We start from the raw sequence: 16,697 nt of genomic DNA on the forward strand, positions 1-16,697 counted from the left end.
ACACAGATTCGACACACACGCACATATAGACGCACAGCATTGTACAGACATCGCAAAAACGGTGCGACGCTTCGTCGTCCATTGTCGTGACGGTGGCGGCTACGTACTTGTCTTTGATCTACCAACCGGGTTGAAATTGGTTCGAACATCAAGGCAGCGCATGTGGCAGCATCGGATACTTACCTCGTAATCGATTCCAGTTGCTCGCTTAGCGCTATATGCAGCGGGAGACAACCGGTCATAGAGCCGGCTTTCGATCATGGTGCACCTTCATGCCCATTGCGTTCAAGATCCCCAGGTTGACGCAGGTTCTTCGAGCACACGTGAATCGATAAACAACGCAGCCTTTGGACTCCTCGCTTACAGTTTTTTTATGCATGGCATCGGTGTCCCTATCCATGACGAGCAATGTAGCGGGCACCGGTGCAGCACTACGCCTGCTGGGGCACAGCGCAGCCGGCCCTGAGGGCACAACGCGACGTGTGCCGTCTACGCAGCCCGGTGGCGTACAGAATCTGGGACAACACTGGATAAATCTGTCTTTGCTCGATGCGCGACGTGCAGGGTGCTGGTACCATTGCCCCGTAACTCATGTGCGGAAACGAGGCGCTATAGCGCGTGTCGACGGTAAAGACAGAGGATGGAGCAGATCGAGCAAGGAACTTCAAATATATCTCTCGATGATTACTTAAAGATGAGCGAAGAAGAACGGCAACAGCTTCCGAAAACTCGCTTGAAGAAACTGCAACGACAGGCGGCTCTGGCGGAGCGCAAAGCGGCGCGAGCGGCAGAGCTTGCAGCCAACGCTGCAACAGAGCAACGCGAACGACTAGAAGAGGCCCGGCAAGTGAGGATAGAGCTTGATTCGTCCCTGCCAAAGCCGCTGATCTGCAAACTTCGGGACATTTTCGCTTCTCCGGAGAAGTTCGTCGACCAGCGTGTGTGCTTGGCCGGCTGGGTGCACCACTGGCGCATGGACGGAAAACGTCTCGCATTCCTGGAGCTGCGCGATGGAACGGGTTTCATGCAGTGCGTATTATCGAACGAGTTGTGTATGACTTATGATGCGCTGACGCTCTGCCGCGAAGCCAGCGTGCGAGTCTGGGGCACCGTTCGCCACGACGCCCGCGCCAAAGGCGGTCTCGAGCTGCATGCCGACTTTTGGGAGCTCGTGGCACCCTCCACACCCGAGATAGAGATGGTGCTCACCCATGAATCCAATCCGGATATTCTACTGAACAACCGACACCTGGTGATTCGCGGCCGCCGAACGTCGACGACCTTGCGACTCCGCTCTCTCATAACGCAATGCTTTCGTGAGCACTACTTCCAGCGCGGGTATGTGGAACTCGCTCCGCCTACGATCGTGAATACCATGTGCGAAGGCGGCAGCACGCTCTTTAAGCTTGACTACTTTGGTATCAATGCCTATTTGACCCAGAGCAGCCAGATGTATCTGGAGAGCGGCATTCCAGCTGTCGGAGACTGCTTCTGTGTATTGCCTTCGTATCGAGCTGAGCTGAGCGATACACGCCGCCATTTGGCTGAGTTTCATCATATCGAAGCTGAAATGCCGTTCATAACGTTCGCAGACTTGCTGGACGCTATCGAAGATCTCGTATGCGACGTCATCGCTCGAGTGCTCGCCAAGGCCGGTGACCTCGTCCGGGACCTCAACCCTGAGCTCGTGGTTCCGCGACGACCGTTCCGTCGCCTGACCTACGCTGATGCGATTGCGTATTGTCGGGAGCACGAAATCTACAAGGACGAGGAACAGAAAATTCACTTCGAATACGGAGATGACATACCTGAACGGCCGGAACGACTTATGACGGATCAGATCGGTGAGCCGATCTTCCTCACGCATTTTCCGGTTTCCATGAAGGCTTTTTACATGCAGCCGTGCACCGATCAGCCGGATTTGACGGAAAGCGTAGATTTGTTGATGCCGGGAGTCGGGGAAATCGTTGGCGGCAGTATGCGCATCTGGCGATACAAGCAGCTCATGGACGCATATGCCCGTGAGCAGATCGACCCCAAGCCGTACTACTGGTATACGGATCAACGCAAGTTTGGATCCTGCCCTCACGGCGGCTACGGGCTTGGACTCGAACGATTCTGTTGTTATGTGCTCGGAGTGCGACACGTGCGAGAAGTATGTCTGTATCCGCGATATCGTGGCCGAATTTCGCCATAAGCCAGGCGGTGTGCTCCTCGGACGCAATGACGAGGCAGAGGCGGTGCCTAGGCGATTTTGTTCTATACGTGGCGCCCGAATAATGATTCGCTACGCAGCTTCTTGGCAGTACTGATGCGTAAAAGAGGACGCACCTGGTCTGCTGTCTTTGGGGTATCCAGTACCATGACGACCCGAGGGTCTGCCCAGAACAGCTACGGAGCATGAGCAGCACACGCGGACGTCATTGCGCATTGTCCTCGAAGCGCATTTCGGGCAACGATGCCGCTGAACGTTAACGATGTATGAGATGGCGGGCTTCGTTCGCGAATACGGCCGCAGCTGATCAGTGTGAGTGATGCATCGCCATCGTCACGGCAATTGGTATCATCGCGGCAGCGGTCGCTGAGATGCACGTCTGCTGTCGAAGTGCGATATGCACAGGACAATGCACGCTGCTTCGACGGAAGAGACATACCTGGCGAAAATCGCTGATGACTCGTTGGAAACCCGTGGTGGACACGCTGTCTCCGACGTCAACGAAGGTCAATGCCCGGGATGCGAACACTGCAGGATAATGTAGTAGAAGCTGCAAGGCAAGGCCACGGTGCAACTGATCCCATACCGGATAGACGCGTTTCGCTGCGCTCGAGGTATACTCGTCGCGGTATCCGTCATGACTGGGTTGGACATCAGTTCGCATTGGACAACCCGTGAACCTTTTACGGATCACGACGGCGGATGAACCGCTCAAGTTGGAGCTCGAGGACTCGGGATCGACGCAGTCCGTGCACCGCATGGTGCCGCAGCGCAATATCCAGGCTGCAGAGATGGACCGCGCCCCAGAGACCCGCCAATCCAACCAGCATTTTGGCTACCCGAGTGGTAAAGAGACGACGCACGACGAGAACGCCTAGTCCAAGAATACTGACGAGCAAAAAGAGAAAAACGAGCAAAACACCATGGTAGATGCAAGTGACATAAAGCAAGGAATCAGTGGCGATGGCGTTTTTTCCAGTTGGCTTCCTGCTCACGCGCGCTTGCGGAAACGCAAGTAACGTCGCTTCGGCTGCCCCGATGCCGATCAGCACAACTCGCTCTATGAAAACGAGTGTTCTGGCTCGGCGCCATGGCATGACTGGAGCAGAGGCATCCGTCGCTGTGAACGACTCGGATGCCGGTGGTGTCATGCATCCAACGAAAACCCCAAACAGGGGAACAAGCACACCCTCCGCGAGCTGAAGCCCCATCGCGATCATATTCAAGCAGATCCTGATCATGCGATTTCCGGCAGCATACCAGGAAACAGAAGTCGCGCTGGCACGTCGAAGCGCAGTCGACTCTGGTCCATCGATGCCGAAAGGATTCTTGCACCCGATGTGCAGCAGCAGACTGCCTACTGCTGCACAAAATGCGATCATATCCGCCTTGGTTGGATCTGATGATTCCGAGTCGGGGACGCATAACGCTTTAAGACCAGCGAATCCTGCATTTTGGTGCGCGGCCTTCGCTCGGTCTGGTGTTCGCTGCAATTCCGCAGCGCCAACTGCACTTAGTGTACTGGCGAGCGTCCAAAGCGCCGCTGGCCACCTATCCTCGCTCAGACTATCGTTGCAGCGACGCGTTGATCGGGGCGAGTCCCCTGTACCGGTCTGGGCGCTGCACAGTGCCCCGGGCTGCGTCTGGACATCATCACCCTGCTCGCAAGCATGTGGTTTGCGCTCGTCATTCGAGCATGAGTCATCGTATGGTGCGAAATTCTGCAGCTCATTCGCGGGCAATGCCCTTCTAGAGAAACGTAAACTGTTGACATCGGAGCGCGTTTCCCGCAAAACCGGCGTTGAACTGCAGCGCTCGTCGTTCAGCGTTCGCGATACAAACCCCAGTAATGGTATTAGAGAAGGATCTTCTGATTTGCTTTGCTGATGCTTAGCGGGCTCTCGCTCATCCCTCGGGTAAGAGCGCTGCCTCCAAGCCGTCGACTGTGCGGCAGGGGCCTCGGGAAACGCACGTGTCGAAGTTGGACGCTGAAATGCGGTTTGAAAAGAAGTCAGCTGTGCATCTGCGCAAGCTTGTGATCGCGTCCAGTACCGCGTCCCAACGGTATGGGGACGCGTAGCCGTCACCTCGGTCAGTGGCCGCGTTTCAGCCGAGCGTTGTGGAAGCGTATCCCTGAGTGCCGTTGGTGGAAACGCACCAGCGAAGCGCTGATGAGGCGGCGCTCCCGTCAGCGTCGCTTCGCAGGCTTCTGACACCAGAGCCGCGGCCTCTAGCGGAGGACTCACCACAGAACGGCGGCGCCGCGGAAGCACCATGAGCCTGCAAGGCACCGATCGCCGCAGTGTACCCTGATGGCTACTCAGTAGCAAGGCTTGCTTCCCTAGTGGTGCAGCAGCAGACGCTGCGTACGACAGCGTACTTGGTTTCAGTGGACCGCGAAACGACAGGAATTTCACGTAGGGTCTTCGGAGAAGTTCTTCGGAACGATTTAGAAAGTCAAGATCCAGCTCTTTTGCACTAGAAATACCGAGTAGGTTGCTAAAAAGCACCTTAATCGGACGCTTGGCTCCTGAACAGACACGACAGCAGTCGAGCGCGGAGTTTAGAAAACCCCCGCGGCAATTGCGGCTGCCGCGCGCATCGCGCATCACCTTCGGGTGGACTTTCGCTCTCGAGAAGCGTCATCTTCAGCGCGACATGTACCGCACTCCGGATACATCGTCAATGAAACAAAACATGTCCCACGCTCGTCTAGGGCAAATGAATATCCACTCGCAGACGCCTGCCAGTCTTTTTTGGTAGGCCTACTGCTATCGACTTCAGCTTCTAGTTGAATACTTCGAGCATGAGAGGCTGCCCGACAAATTTGGATCGCGTCAGCTCCTTGGTCTCGTATTCAGTAACCCATCTTTTGGTAGTGATGGCCGCGTTGAAGTCCCAGCGCACGTATTCCATGTATTAATTGCCTCTGGTTGACCTCAGTAGTGCAAGGATTCCGAAAACTCGCGCCCCACTGTACCACTACAGACTCGTGGCCGTTGCGTCCAAGAGATACCTTTTCTGGTCTATGTCCTCGCTTGTTCGTCACTCACTCTTCTCCGCTCGATTGTCAGCGAGAAGAGGGCTTTTGCAATTATTTGTCGAAGTCGGCAATGACAATACTCCTGGATCCTCGACTTCCATGTCCATACCTACCCAATGGATTTTCTATTTCTCCATATGAACGCACATCGAAAGCATCTACTGAGATCCGGGATAAATCAATCAATTATGCGTACGTGGGTGCAGAACACAATGAAAGGTGAAAGCAGGAATGATGGAGAGTTAATGGCGAACGCATTGTTTGACTACGGGGTACGCAGGGCCAGCAGGATCACCGATACGTTCGCGTCCGCTGAAGCAGAAGCAGCAGGGTTCGAGCGCGCTGCAAACTACGGGGTGTTCCTGCTGGCCTCTGATCCGACGCGTAAGCGTTTCTCGACCGTATGATGCCTACAAGAAACTGTTCTTTACATGGATGCTATCTGCCGATAGATGCTGATTTGTATAGATCCACATCACCAACTTGGGCGCTCATTCTATGCAACTCGCTTCTTTCTTGCGTCCTGTACGCGTTCTGAGGCGATAGATTGCCAATCGCCACCGTTCCGTGCCCAGCGACAAGCGAGTCGAATGATGCCTACAAGCACCATAGCACATTCGATATACGACGTCGAAACTGGATGCTTCGCGTGCCCGCGTTCGACACGTATATAGTACAGAGGCTGGCGCGTGCCTCGTGCACGATACCCTCAACATTACAGGTGCTGAATGTAGTTCGAGCGCATGCTTACGCAGCCTGAAGTGATGCACAAGAACACGCTGTCTCCAGTCGATGCTATCGCAGACTCGACACTTGCTTCGGCTGCAGTGCAGGTTCTGCTTGTGCGTCTGTGTGCATGTCCGGTGAGATCTTCTTTGCCGCCTTCTTAGGTTTCATTCCAACTTGAACAGAATCTTTCCCTTTCGATTCGGGGCAAACTGTGCCCGAAAAGCATCCTCATACTGTTCGAGTGTATATTCTTGCTCAACTTGCGGTCGCATATCACCTTTGCGAATCATTTCAAACGTTTCCTCGAAAATCGTCGGCTTCTGGTTCTTCAACCAAGTTGTAAGCGAGAAACCGCGGACAACGATGCCCTTAAAGATCAGATCACTGTTCATGACACACGTCGGTTTGCCGCTCTGCAGCCCGTATGCCATGAAAAGGCCGCCCGGGGAGAGCGCTGCCAGCGCAGCCGAGCCCATCTCGCCGCCAACAGCGTCAACGACGGCAGCGAGCCCGCGTCCATTCGTTATCGCGTTGAGACGCTCGGCGAGGTTCGGCTCCTCGCCAAAAACGATCACCTCGTCTGCCCCGAGCTGTTTCAGTTCCGCAACAGATGCTTTCGATCGCACAAAGTTCACCGTGCACAAGCCCCGCTTTTTCGCCAGCTGGATGAACATACGACCGAGAGTCGAGTTCGCCGCTGTCTGTCCGATCCACGGGTTGCCGTGAACCGGCGCCTCCGCTTCGATCTGCTCCAACATGCCGACCACGGTCAGCGGATTCACTATCAATTGAGCGGCCTCTTTATCACCGATATCCTGTGGTACTTTGATACAGAGGTTTTCGTCCACCACGAGGTACTGTTGCCAGCAGCCCGAGCGATCCGCAAGTGTTGGAATCACACGCGTCCCGACAGGAAGCGAGGTCGCTGGACCTTGCGCCACAACTTCTCCGACACCCTCGAGGCCGCCAACAAACCCAGGACGACGTTCGCGCACTGCGGCTACCCCAGGGTACACGCCTTGGACGACAAACACGTCGGCAGGATGGAGGCATGCATACCGCATCTTCACGAGCACCTGACCCGGACCAGGCTTCGGGACAGAAGCAGTGGTGTTCAACCTAAGTGCTCCCTTCAGCGGATCGCCAAAACTTACAATTTCCAGAGCTTTCTGCGTTGACGGTATATGTGTTGCCATAGAGTCTGCAAATCGGTTGCGTCTTCCAGCAACGACACCGCCAGGCCTGTGTCTGGAATCAATTTTGGGGCAGGGAGTGCGCACATCAGGCTGGCCGCGTCCACCCGCCACACCTGGACCCGTGCCGCGGTATGCGAATGAATCTGGACTGTGGGAGGCAGCGTGCATTCGTCAACTTTTTCAATCAGTTGAGCGCCTTGAAGGAGGATCAAAGTCAGAGGCTCGTAGTAGCGTACGGAGCAGGGCGCTGGAAGACCCAAAAAGGGACGAGGCCAGCTCCAACGACAAGAATGTATGAGGCGTGCACACGGCGTTTCGTTACGATACCGATAGATGAGTTCCGAATATCCTATACACACCATGAACTGGGATGCACACTTCAGAGGGTCGAGATGGAAACGTGCCAACGGAGCCCTGAGGATATAAAAAAGCACGGACCGCTGACGGAAGAGCAAATGGAAAGGAGGGCGAAAGTTCGTGCATTGCTTGCACTAGTGAGTACAACCAATGATAGTAAGAAACGTATGGAGTTCGTGAATCGTGACTTTAATCCTGCTATCAATATAAGGAAATGTGTGGTGCTGGAGACGAGACCTCCAGAGTAGACAAGAGAGAATTTTACTGGACAACCTCTCAAGGTTGAATCATATGAGAAAAAGCTGGAAGCAGTAGTGGGTGACCCGTCGAACAAGGCCGCGAGGCGTCTGCACATCAGTTGGTGACTTCTTGTCTAGGGCGCGGTTTCTCGCCACTACTGCACACCGCCGGCGACGTCGTTCGACTGCGAGAGGCGTTCGGCGGTGTACGAGGGGTGTGTGCTTTAAACGCCAAGCTTGTTTCGCTGCTTTTTTTTTGAAAACTCGACCATCGCTGGGACCCAGCACTGGCAAGGATCAATGCCGTGTGTCTGCGAACGCTCTGTCCTCTAAAAGTTCGTGGTTTCGTCTGGAAATCCAAACGAGCTTCCGTCACGGGCGGGGAACGTGTCACTCGCTTCGAAGAGGTGAACGCCGTGAACCAGAGGACGGAAAACGGTGCAAGCTTCCTATGGGAGGCGCTTTCGCTGCATACGCCATGACTCAGGCGCTCATTCTTCCCGGGAGCTCTGCTTTTATCAAAATACCACCGTACGCGAACAACCGCACGACCAGTACGTACTCGAATGGAGCAAGCTGCGTTGCCAGTCGCCGCCACTGTCGGTTTTTGGGAGCCGGCTCAGGCCGGAGCCGCGCCTTGACTGCGTTTCTGGTGAAGCAGCAGTGCTGTCGCTGCGTCGACAGTTTGCGGCGCGCACAGACAGCTAAGCGCTCACCTGGTGTCGCTGCGATCCGTCTCGCGACCGAGTCCCCGGAACAGGACCCTGTTCTTGACTGGCTCCGCAAAGAGCTCAACGACGAGCAGTTTGCAGCCGCGACGGCGCCCGTTGACGCTCCAGTTTTGGTGATGGCTGGCCCCGGATCAGGCAAGACGCGGGTTCTCACTTACCGAATGGTGTACCTCATCATCAAAGAACTCTTCAGGGCAAGGCACTTATTGGCGGTTACGTTCACGAACAAGGCTGCTGATGAGATGCGAGCACGCGTGATCGACCTACTAAAGTCGCGACAAGGCACCGAAGTGGAATCCTCGCACAGCGTTCCCACTGTTGGTACGATTCATTCGGCCTGTTCGCGCATCTTGCATCGGTTTGGCGCAGTCATGGGCATTAGCTCCAAGTTTAACATCTATTCCGAGTCGGATGCTAAGCGGCTGCTGCACAGGATCCTCGAAGAAAATGGCGAAACGATGATTGACCCGAAGAAGATTGCGTTGTTCGCCGCGCTTCTCTCCGAGATGAAGCAGGAACAATTTTGCGCGGAGTTTGGTTACGAGCCGTCGCCCTCTAGGTCGCCGGCCTATGATGCTCGTGGCATCACTGCATACATGGTGGAACGCGCCAAAACCCTCCTTCCGGTGTACCAGTCGGAGCTGCGACGGCTTGGGGCACTCGACTTTGATGATTTGATCCTGGAGGCGGGACGCCTGCTTCGGAATCACCCGGCCATTCGTCTGGAGCTCCAGAAGCAATGGCAATACATCATGGTAGATGAGACTCAGGACACCAGCCAAGCTCAGTATCATGTAATTCGATTACTGGCTGAAAGAAAACGTGAAACAGAGAAGTATTTCCCGTTGTTTCTTGTGGGTGATCCCGACCAAAGTATCTATGGATGGCGCGGGGCGGACATGCACGCTGTTCGGCGTTTTCGGGATTCGCTACCGGAAACCCGTGTCTACCTATTAGAGAACAATTACCGCTCGACGAAAGCAATTGGAGATCTAGCACAATACGTCATACAACAGGATCGTGAACGGATACATCCAGAGAAACGCATGCGTACGCAGCTAGAGGGCGAACATCCCGTTCGCTTGGTCTTTTGTAGGAACAGCAAGTCGGAAGCTGAATTCGTGGTCAAGCAAATTCGAGAACTCGTCGCACGCCACAAGCTCTCTGGTCGAGATATCGCCATCATGTACCGAACAAACGTTCAAAGCCGTACGCTCGAGGAAGCCTGCATACATGCCGGTGTGCCGTACGTCTTGGTTGGCGGTCTGCCCTTCTACGAGCGGCGCGAGGTCGCAGACATGCTGGCCTGTTTGAAGCTGCTCCTCCACGAGGGCGATACAGCAAGCTTTGAACGGGTATTGAGCTTTGCGGTCTCCGGCATTGGCAAACGAACGACCGCCGCATTGTACGAATGGGCGAAACACCTGAACTGCACACCGATCGCGGCACTTCGGGCGCTCAGCAATGTCGATGCGGATACACCAATCGTTTCCAAAGCGATACCGAGCGTACCGCGCTCGCTGCCCGTGCATGAAACCCCAGCGGTGGACGAAAACGCCTCCAACGGAACCCGGGGTGCAGCTGAACTCGAGACTACCCCGACTTTGACCGATGAACAGGTGGCCATGCTGGGTGTCACTTCGCGGAAACGCAAAATCTTGCTCAAGTTTTTGGAGATGTATGAGCGGTGGAAGAGATTACTGCGAACACCTGTGGCCGAGATGAGCCGCAGGTATTATGTGCTTCCACTCATGATTAAGACAATTTTCGCAGACACGCAATACGAGGAATACGTCCGCAAGCAAGCGCTCCACGGACCCGCTGTCAATGAGGAGACCAGCGCTCTTCGCGTCCAGGAGCGTCTAGAGAACGTCGTTGAACTCGCACGAGCCGCCTCCACAGCCGAGGAGCTCTGCCTGAAGAGGGGTGCTCAAACGGCCGGCGACGTTCTCGTGACCTTTCTGCATGAGGTTGCACTTGTGCATGGCGCTAACCGCGACGAGAACACCCCGAAAGATGCATTCGGCTGTGTGAATCTCATGACGCTGCACGCGAGCAAAGGTCTTGAATTCGAAGCAGTTTTCATCGTTGGTATGACGGAAAGTCTTCTGCCACACAAGCTGTGTCGTACCCGAGAGTCACAGATCGCGGAGGAAAGGCGGCTGGCATATGTCGGCTTGACTCGCGCCAAGCGCCACCTGACAATCACCTGGTACCCAAATGGCTCCGAATGGCTCTCCCGGTTCCTCCTGGATGCACCTGACGAACTCGTCAGTCGACACTGCGCCCGGGATCTGATGAAAGGTCGCCTGGACCCCATTCCACGTGAAGAATATACGCTGCGGTGCAAGCAAGCACACGCGGGCAGCAAGGAGCCGGTACGCATCGGTGACATAGACGTACTGGGAGAAGTGAAGGCCAGGAGCAGGGCGGCGGAATCGAAACGAGCACGTGTCCAGGCAAACGCGGACTCCAAACTAGCCGCTGGGGTTTTTGTAAGGCATTCAAAATATGGCAAAGGTATTGTTGTCAAGAAACTAGACGGTACACCGCTCGTTGTCGTGCGATTCTTCGAGCAGCGCGGGACAAAGGCTGTTCCTGGAAACTTCTTGGAGCGGCTCTGATAAGGATAACGAGGATCGCGAAGGCGTCTCTGTAACGTGGGTGCGTGCGTGGGTGGATAGAGCGTACCCTCAACGCGGCCTTGTCGATGGTGACTGCGTTCACAAGACCGCACACGCCGGGCCAGCGGACGATGGGTGATCATGGACCCAAAACGTGTCGGTGCAAAGACATAAGACTGTGTCATTCGATTTCCGATAGCAACGTACAGAAGGACTGCTCGTCAGCGGTCTGTTTTTCTGGTAGAGCGCCAGGGGCCGATGCTTGACGTGGCGCCGCTGCAAGATCAGCAATAGAGGAGATCTTGAGAACAACAGTACAAAGCCGGCCACGATCGCTTGCGGTTTATGCTTCTTCTGGGGTAACAAAGCGCGTGCTTGCCGCCATCAATCGTGGATGCACTTGATGTCCACGATGGGCGTGGAGTTGCACACAATGAGCCCGCGGATGGACGAAAGAGTTTCGTGTAGCATTCCTGTGTTTTCGCGATGCCGCCAACTTTAGTGGATGCATTCGATTTACACGATCAATTGACGTCGCTCGCAATGAGCTTGCGGATAGAACGACTAGTTTCACGTGGTGCTGCAGTATGCTCAGGAGCGTTGTCGAAACGCTGGTTTTGTCACGATGCGCTGACGTCGCGGCAGAATATTCTGTAGCGAGCGCTCTTCGACAGCTGACATCTGTACTTCGGGTTCCGCGAAGCGCACGGAACGTTTCGGTGTGCCGCCTGTCCGTGACGCGCTCGAGGAGACCTGCAGGCCCGGGCTGGTCGCCGCCCTCTCGTCATGCAATGGTGCAGCGTCGCCTCCAGAGCTATGCTGCTGGCCCTGGGGCTGCTTTGTAGGCGGAAGACTCGCCATGTCCGGCGTCTTGGCTGGGATCGCTCCCGTGTTGGATGCAAGGGCGGCTTTGGGCGCAGATCGAAACCGAACACCGTCTTTTCTAGGCGGGATTGGCGGTGCTTTTGCGAGTATGCCATTCCAGTCCGGGAGGCTGGGCGTGAGACCCGCAACCGCAGCAATGGCCTTTGTTTGCGCATTTCGGATGGTTGCATGATCTTCTCTGAGAACTGGTTTCACTGCGTCCGCGTTTGTCTCGCCAGTGGGTCGCACAAGGAAGTGGTAACCGCGATCCGCCCAGCGGAAAAGCCGTACGGGCCCTCTTTCCGTATCTTTCGGTTGGACGTTCATCGGAGTTGCTGCCGAGGCAGTCCCACAATTTCTGGACTCCGCACCTGAAACATTTTCGTTAAAGTTTGTTTTTGGAGACGCATTCCTGCGATGCTTAGACACAGCTGTTCCAGTACCTTGCCCTGCACTGTTCAGCAGTCGAAGTGGCGATCGCTCCTGACATGCCGATACCGCTGGTGCAGAAGATGTCACTGGAGCTGGTACAACGCCCGTTTGTGATCGGGAAGGTTCACCAGTGCCCTGCTCGCTGCCTTTACGAGACCTCGCAGTGGTGTCCAACGTGCGCGGACGCAACCTTGAGAGGAACAAGCGAACGGCCATTGCGCGCTTTTCTAAAACGAATAGCTTCCGTTCCCTTTCCTCCAGTGCCTGTTCGAGGCGACAGTACACGCGTTCGGTACCGGCAGCGGCTCTGTCAACTTCACGAGCCAGCTCTTGCATGGGTTACAAGAAGGCTGCGTTTGGAAGGGCGCAGCTAGCTTGTGCGCGTTTCGAAATCGGCAAACGTCGAGGGGAAATCGAATGCGTGTCGCTAGGCCGCGCGCGTCCGTGCACTGCGGAATAGTACATAACTGGATAAGATGGACAGGAGCGCCTGGCAAGCGTCGCCGATCATGCCGCATGGCTCTGCACTGCACGGCTCTTCGGGGTGCATTCAGTGGCGTCTACAGAGAAACTGTACATAACTCATTCAAATGGACAGGACTGCCTAACCAGCGTCGCCGATCATGCCGCAGGGCGCTCTGCACTGCACGGCTCCTTGAGGCATCTGCAGTGGCGTCCGCATGCGATCTGTCCGCCTTGGACACCAGTCGTTGTATATGGAAAGGCCGTGCGTTGGACCCTCGCCCGGCTGACACTTGAAAACGCACCGTTCACCATGTCCGAGTGGTTACTCCCTGTTCGAGCGTCATGGATCGGCTTGACACGACGGTGTTTTGCGTTTCAGCGGCTGGGAAGTGTACGCTATGCACACACTGGCAGTGGGAGCAGTGTGAGCAGCCATTCAACGGCTGCGGCTATGCCGCTGCCGGATCCTCTGCAGACCAGCTTCCAACCGACAGGTCTGAAAAGACTCGTTAAGCAAGTTTTCGGAGAGAACGCAGCACCGCTACCTCCTGGCTACCGTGTTGAACCGCGCCTCCTGACCCAAACACCAACCCACGTGACGACACTGACAAACGGGATGCGCGTCGCAACGGAGCGCCTGGACACGCCTACGGTGACGGTAGGACTGTGGCTGGATACGGGTACTCGATTCGAACCGGCTGCTGTGAACGGCGCAGCGCACTTTTTGGAGCACATCATTTTCAAAGGCACCCAGCGCCGAACGCAACAGCAGTTGGAGATGGAGGTAGAGGATATGGGCGCGCAACTCAATGCGTACACATCCCGCGAGCAAACCGTGTATTTTGCTCGTTGCTTGAGCGATGTGCTCCCCCAGTCAGTGGACTTGCTTGCCGATATTATTCAGAACAGCCGTCTGGATGCTGCAGCGGTGGAGCGCGAGAAAGACGTCATCTTGAGAGAGATGGAGGACATCGAATCGCAGCCAGAAGAAGTCGTATTCGACTATTTGCATGGTACTGCTTTCCAAGGGACACCTCTGTCACGGACGATCCTGGGACCGGTGGAAAATATTCAGGCAATGCAGCGGGAAGCCTTGCTCGAATACATCCGGCGACATTACCGCCCGCATCGCATGGTGCTGGTCGCTGCCGGTGGGTGTCCCGAACACGAACGGTTCGTGGAGCTCGCCGAGAAGCACTTTGGCAGCATGCCTCGTGCCGAAGATGAAAGCGTGTCTTCAGAAACACTTGCAGCCGCTGAGCCCGCGTACTTTACCGGCTCCGATGTGCGTGTTCGGAATGATGACATGCAGCTGGCGCACTTCGCGCTCGCCTTTGAGACCTGCGGCTGGGCGCATCCAGATGCGCCCGCGCTCATGGTGATGCAGGCGCTCATGGGTGCCTACGATCGCAACGCAGCCCTGAGCCGCTTCTCGTCGTCGCGCCTGTGCAGGGGACTCCACAATGTTCCGAACGCCGTTAGCGCACAGGCCTTCAATACGTCGTATGTAGATACGGGCCTTTTCGGTGTTTATGCTATAGCGCATCCGCCTGATCTGGATGACGTCGTCTACGAGATTCAGATGCAGTTAACCGGGATGGCGTACAAGCTCGATGAGTCCGAGGTGGAACGGGCGAAGAGGCAACTCAAAACATCGCTTTTACTCCAGCTGTCCGATTCAAACGCCGTTGCGGAGGATATTGGCCGTCAGTTGCTGACCTACAACCGTCGTGTGCCGCTGGCTGAAACGTTCGCTCGGATCGATGCGGTAACGGCGGAAAGTCTGATTCACATTGCGAACAAGTACCTGTGTGATCGGGAGCTTGCTGTGGCCTCTTTGGGCCCGATCGCTTCGCTGCCGGATCTGCTGTGGATGCGACGACGCACGTACTGGTTGCGGTACTAGTTTGATTCTTGTGAAAGATGTTGTTACCGTGCGCATACACTGTAAAACAGGTCGCCCGTATTCGTTCCGCGCTTTTCGTAAAGACTCTGGACACACAACCGTAGCACACGTTCTGCACCGGTCTGTTGGGACGTCGTCACCAGGCGGGGGCCTTGTTTGCGTACGCAAGGCTTAACTTTAGCAATGGCAATGCATTTCGACGCCCAGGTTGCAGCAGCAGATACGAATGGCGCCCTCGGTAGGTGCCCCGCTTGCGTCACGAGATAAACAGAAGCGGTATGCATCATCCGATGCGGGGCCTATGTACCGGTCTCAGGGTCTGTATCGAGGACGATACCTTGAACCACGGAGCGCTTCGTGTTACCAGCACGCCGTCACGTCTCCAGCGAGCAGTTTGTCGGCTGTGGTGCGGATAGGGGGCGCCTTCGCACCGCTCGGCCCTGGCCTCGTGACGCAAAGCCAGTTCAGAGCGCTGCTGCACCGATTGCAGTCGATGGTGTGCATGGTAAAAAACAGCCGTTATTGGGCAATCGCCAACAAATATCGCACGTTTTCACAGCACAATTGTGAAGCTTCCCAATACGCAAGCCGTATACGCCGTCACCGTTACCGCCACGAACAGCTACTCCAGACCGAGCAGCGGGGAAATTGCGGTACGCGAGCACCGACGCTACCTGCATGTCGTATTGAAACGCAACAGTGGACTGTATGATTTTGTTTCCGAGCTCTGATCTTTTTCCGAGCCATTCTTAGATGTAAAGCGTCGACATTCGAAGCGCAGCGAGATGGCTTACGGGCGCATTCGTAGCTTTCGGGTTCTAGATTGTCTTTTTCGAGTGGCTCTCGGTACGCTTTGGTGCTCGAATTCGTTGCGGCACCGGAATCTAGATGACTCACGACGCCCCCGAACACGGGTTCTCAAACTAACCGGTATCATTATCAGGTTCCTACGTACCAGCATGCACTCGTCTCCTTTCCGTGCAGGTCGCATGCTCATATGCCACCTGCTGAATGTTTTCGATCTTTCTGATTTATGGTGTAACTCGTGGGCGCAGCCATTCGCGCCGTTGGATTGACGACGAAATAAATCTTGGACGTCATCGCTTGGCGAGCTGTTCACGAGCGCATGCCGAAAGCTCCCTGAGCTCGGCACTTCAAATAATGGATTTCGTTCGAAAGACCAATCTCCCGATCTTTGCGGTCATCCACGAAACGGCGTTCGACGGCAGTATGCTACATCTCATTGGATTTTCTCCGAAACGCTCGTGTATATTCTGTTTGCTTGAACGTGGGTTTTGGACTTGAGTCACCGCTGCGACCGCTTCCGGTGGAGCCTGCGTTATGGATAAGCACGGACGGAGCGTAGACGGACCAGAATATCTAGAGCGCTTCTTCAACCTGAATTTTCCTTGCGGTGGTTTTCTTTTATCATGGAAATCATCGCGTTTCACAAATCATTCATGGAATAGAGCAGCGTGCACTCGCGCGTGCAGCGGAGAGCGTATTCACCAAAGCTGACTTTCCAGAACATAACTGTTCTCGTCCGGTACTGTATTGGACCTGGAAACGGAGAAGGACATGTCCCGAGCGAAAAAGCTCGCTTTCACGCGCCTCAGAGCGGCACTCGGAGAGGGAATTGCGATGCATGTATGTGAAGACCTGATCACGACCGAATGGAACCGCTACGAGAGACGCTCCGAAGCAGTGTGCAAAAAAATGAAAATGGGAAGCGACGCATCGTTCGCAACTTCAGCTTCTGCAAGACATGCGAAAACGGAAGCTGTAATCCGCAAAATCGGGACTTGAACGCTGCCATCGACATCGTTCGTTTGCCGGCAACGGGACCAGGCTGAAAACAGTGACTGAAGTATTGAAAGCCAAAGATAGACAGGGGGA

The 16,697-nt window shown here is 55.4% G+C and overlaps 6 protein-coding genes across 6 annotated transcripts, besides 1 other annotated feature; 3 read left to right on the top strand and 3 right to left on the bottom strand.

The window, feature by feature from the left end:
- Nucleotides 1-640: 640 nt before the first annotated feature.
- CYME_CMM098C (asparagine--tRNA ligase, cytoplasmic) lies at nucleotides 641-2,197 on the top strand (the record flags this gene model as incomplete). The annotated part of the gene is made up of 1 exon (XM_005536950.1): nucleotides 641-2,197. One exon carries the CDS (start codon nucleotides 641-643, stop codon nucleotides 2,195-2,197), a length of 1,557 nt encoding a protein of 518 aa, XP_005537007.1.
- Nucleotides 2,198-2,898: 701 nt separating this feature from the next.
- Nucleotides 2,899-4,824, bottom strand: CYME_CMM099C (hypothetical protein; the record flags this gene model as incomplete). The annotated part of the gene is made up of 1 exon (XM_005536951.1): nucleotides 2,899-4,824. The coding sequence occupies one exon, from the start codon at nucleotides 4,822-4,824 to the stop codon at nucleotides 2,899-2,901; it is 1,926 nt and encodes a 641-aa protein (XP_005537008.1).
- Nucleotides 4,825-6,151: 1,327 nt separating this feature from the next.
- CYME_CMM100C (similar to nuclear receptor binding factor 1) lies at nucleotides 6,152-7,183 on the bottom strand (the record flags this gene model as incomplete). The annotated part of the gene is made up of 1 exon (XM_005536952.1): nucleotides 6,152-7,183. One exon carries the CDS (start codon nucleotides 7,181-7,183, stop codon nucleotides 6,152-6,154), a length of 1,032 nt encoding a protein of 343 aa, XP_005537009.1.
- A 137-nt stretch (nucleotides 7,184-7,320) lies between these two features.
- Nucleotides 7,321-7,809: a sequence feature (repetitive element).
- A 421-nt stretch (nucleotides 7,810-8,230) lies between these two features.
- CYME_CMM102C (probable ATP-dependent DNA helicase) lies at nucleotides 8,231-11,134 on the top strand (the record flags this gene model as incomplete). The annotated part of the gene is made up of 1 exon (XM_005536953.1): nucleotides 8,231-11,134. One exon carries the CDS (start codon nucleotides 8,231-8,233, stop codon nucleotides 11,132-11,134), a length of 2,904 nt encoding a protein of 967 aa, XP_005537010.1.
- A 591-nt stretch (nucleotides 11,135-11,725) lies between these two features.
- Nucleotides 11,726-12,766, bottom strand: CYME_CMM103C (hypothetical protein; the record flags this gene model as incomplete). The annotated part of the gene is made up of 1 exon (XM_005536954.1): nucleotides 11,726-12,766. The coding sequence occupies one exon, from the start codon at nucleotides 12,764-12,766 to the stop codon at nucleotides 11,726-11,728; it is 1,041 nt and encodes a 346-aa protein (XP_005537011.1).
- A 439-nt stretch (nucleotides 12,767-13,205) lies between these two features.
- On the top strand, nucleotides 13,206-14,801 carry CYME_CMM104C (mitochondrial processing peptidase beta subunit, precursor; the record flags this gene model as incomplete). Its single annotated transcript, XM_005536955.1, has 1 exon — nucleotides 13,206-14,801. The coding sequence occupies one exon, from the start codon at nucleotides 13,206-13,208 to the stop codon at nucleotides 14,799-14,801; it is 1,596 nt and encodes a 531-aa protein (XP_005537012.1).
- Between the last annotated feature and the right edge of the window lie 1,896 nt (nucleotides 14,802-16,697).

Source organism: Cyanidioschyzon merolae, chromosome 13, assembly GCF_000091205.1.
Source record: "Cyanidioschyzon merolae strain 10D DNA, chromosome 13, complete genome".
In the NCBI taxonomy this organism is placed as follows: domain Eukaryota; phylum Rhodophyta; class Bangiophyceae; order Cyanidiales; family Cyanidiaceae; genus Cyanidioschyzon; species Cyanidioschyzon merolae.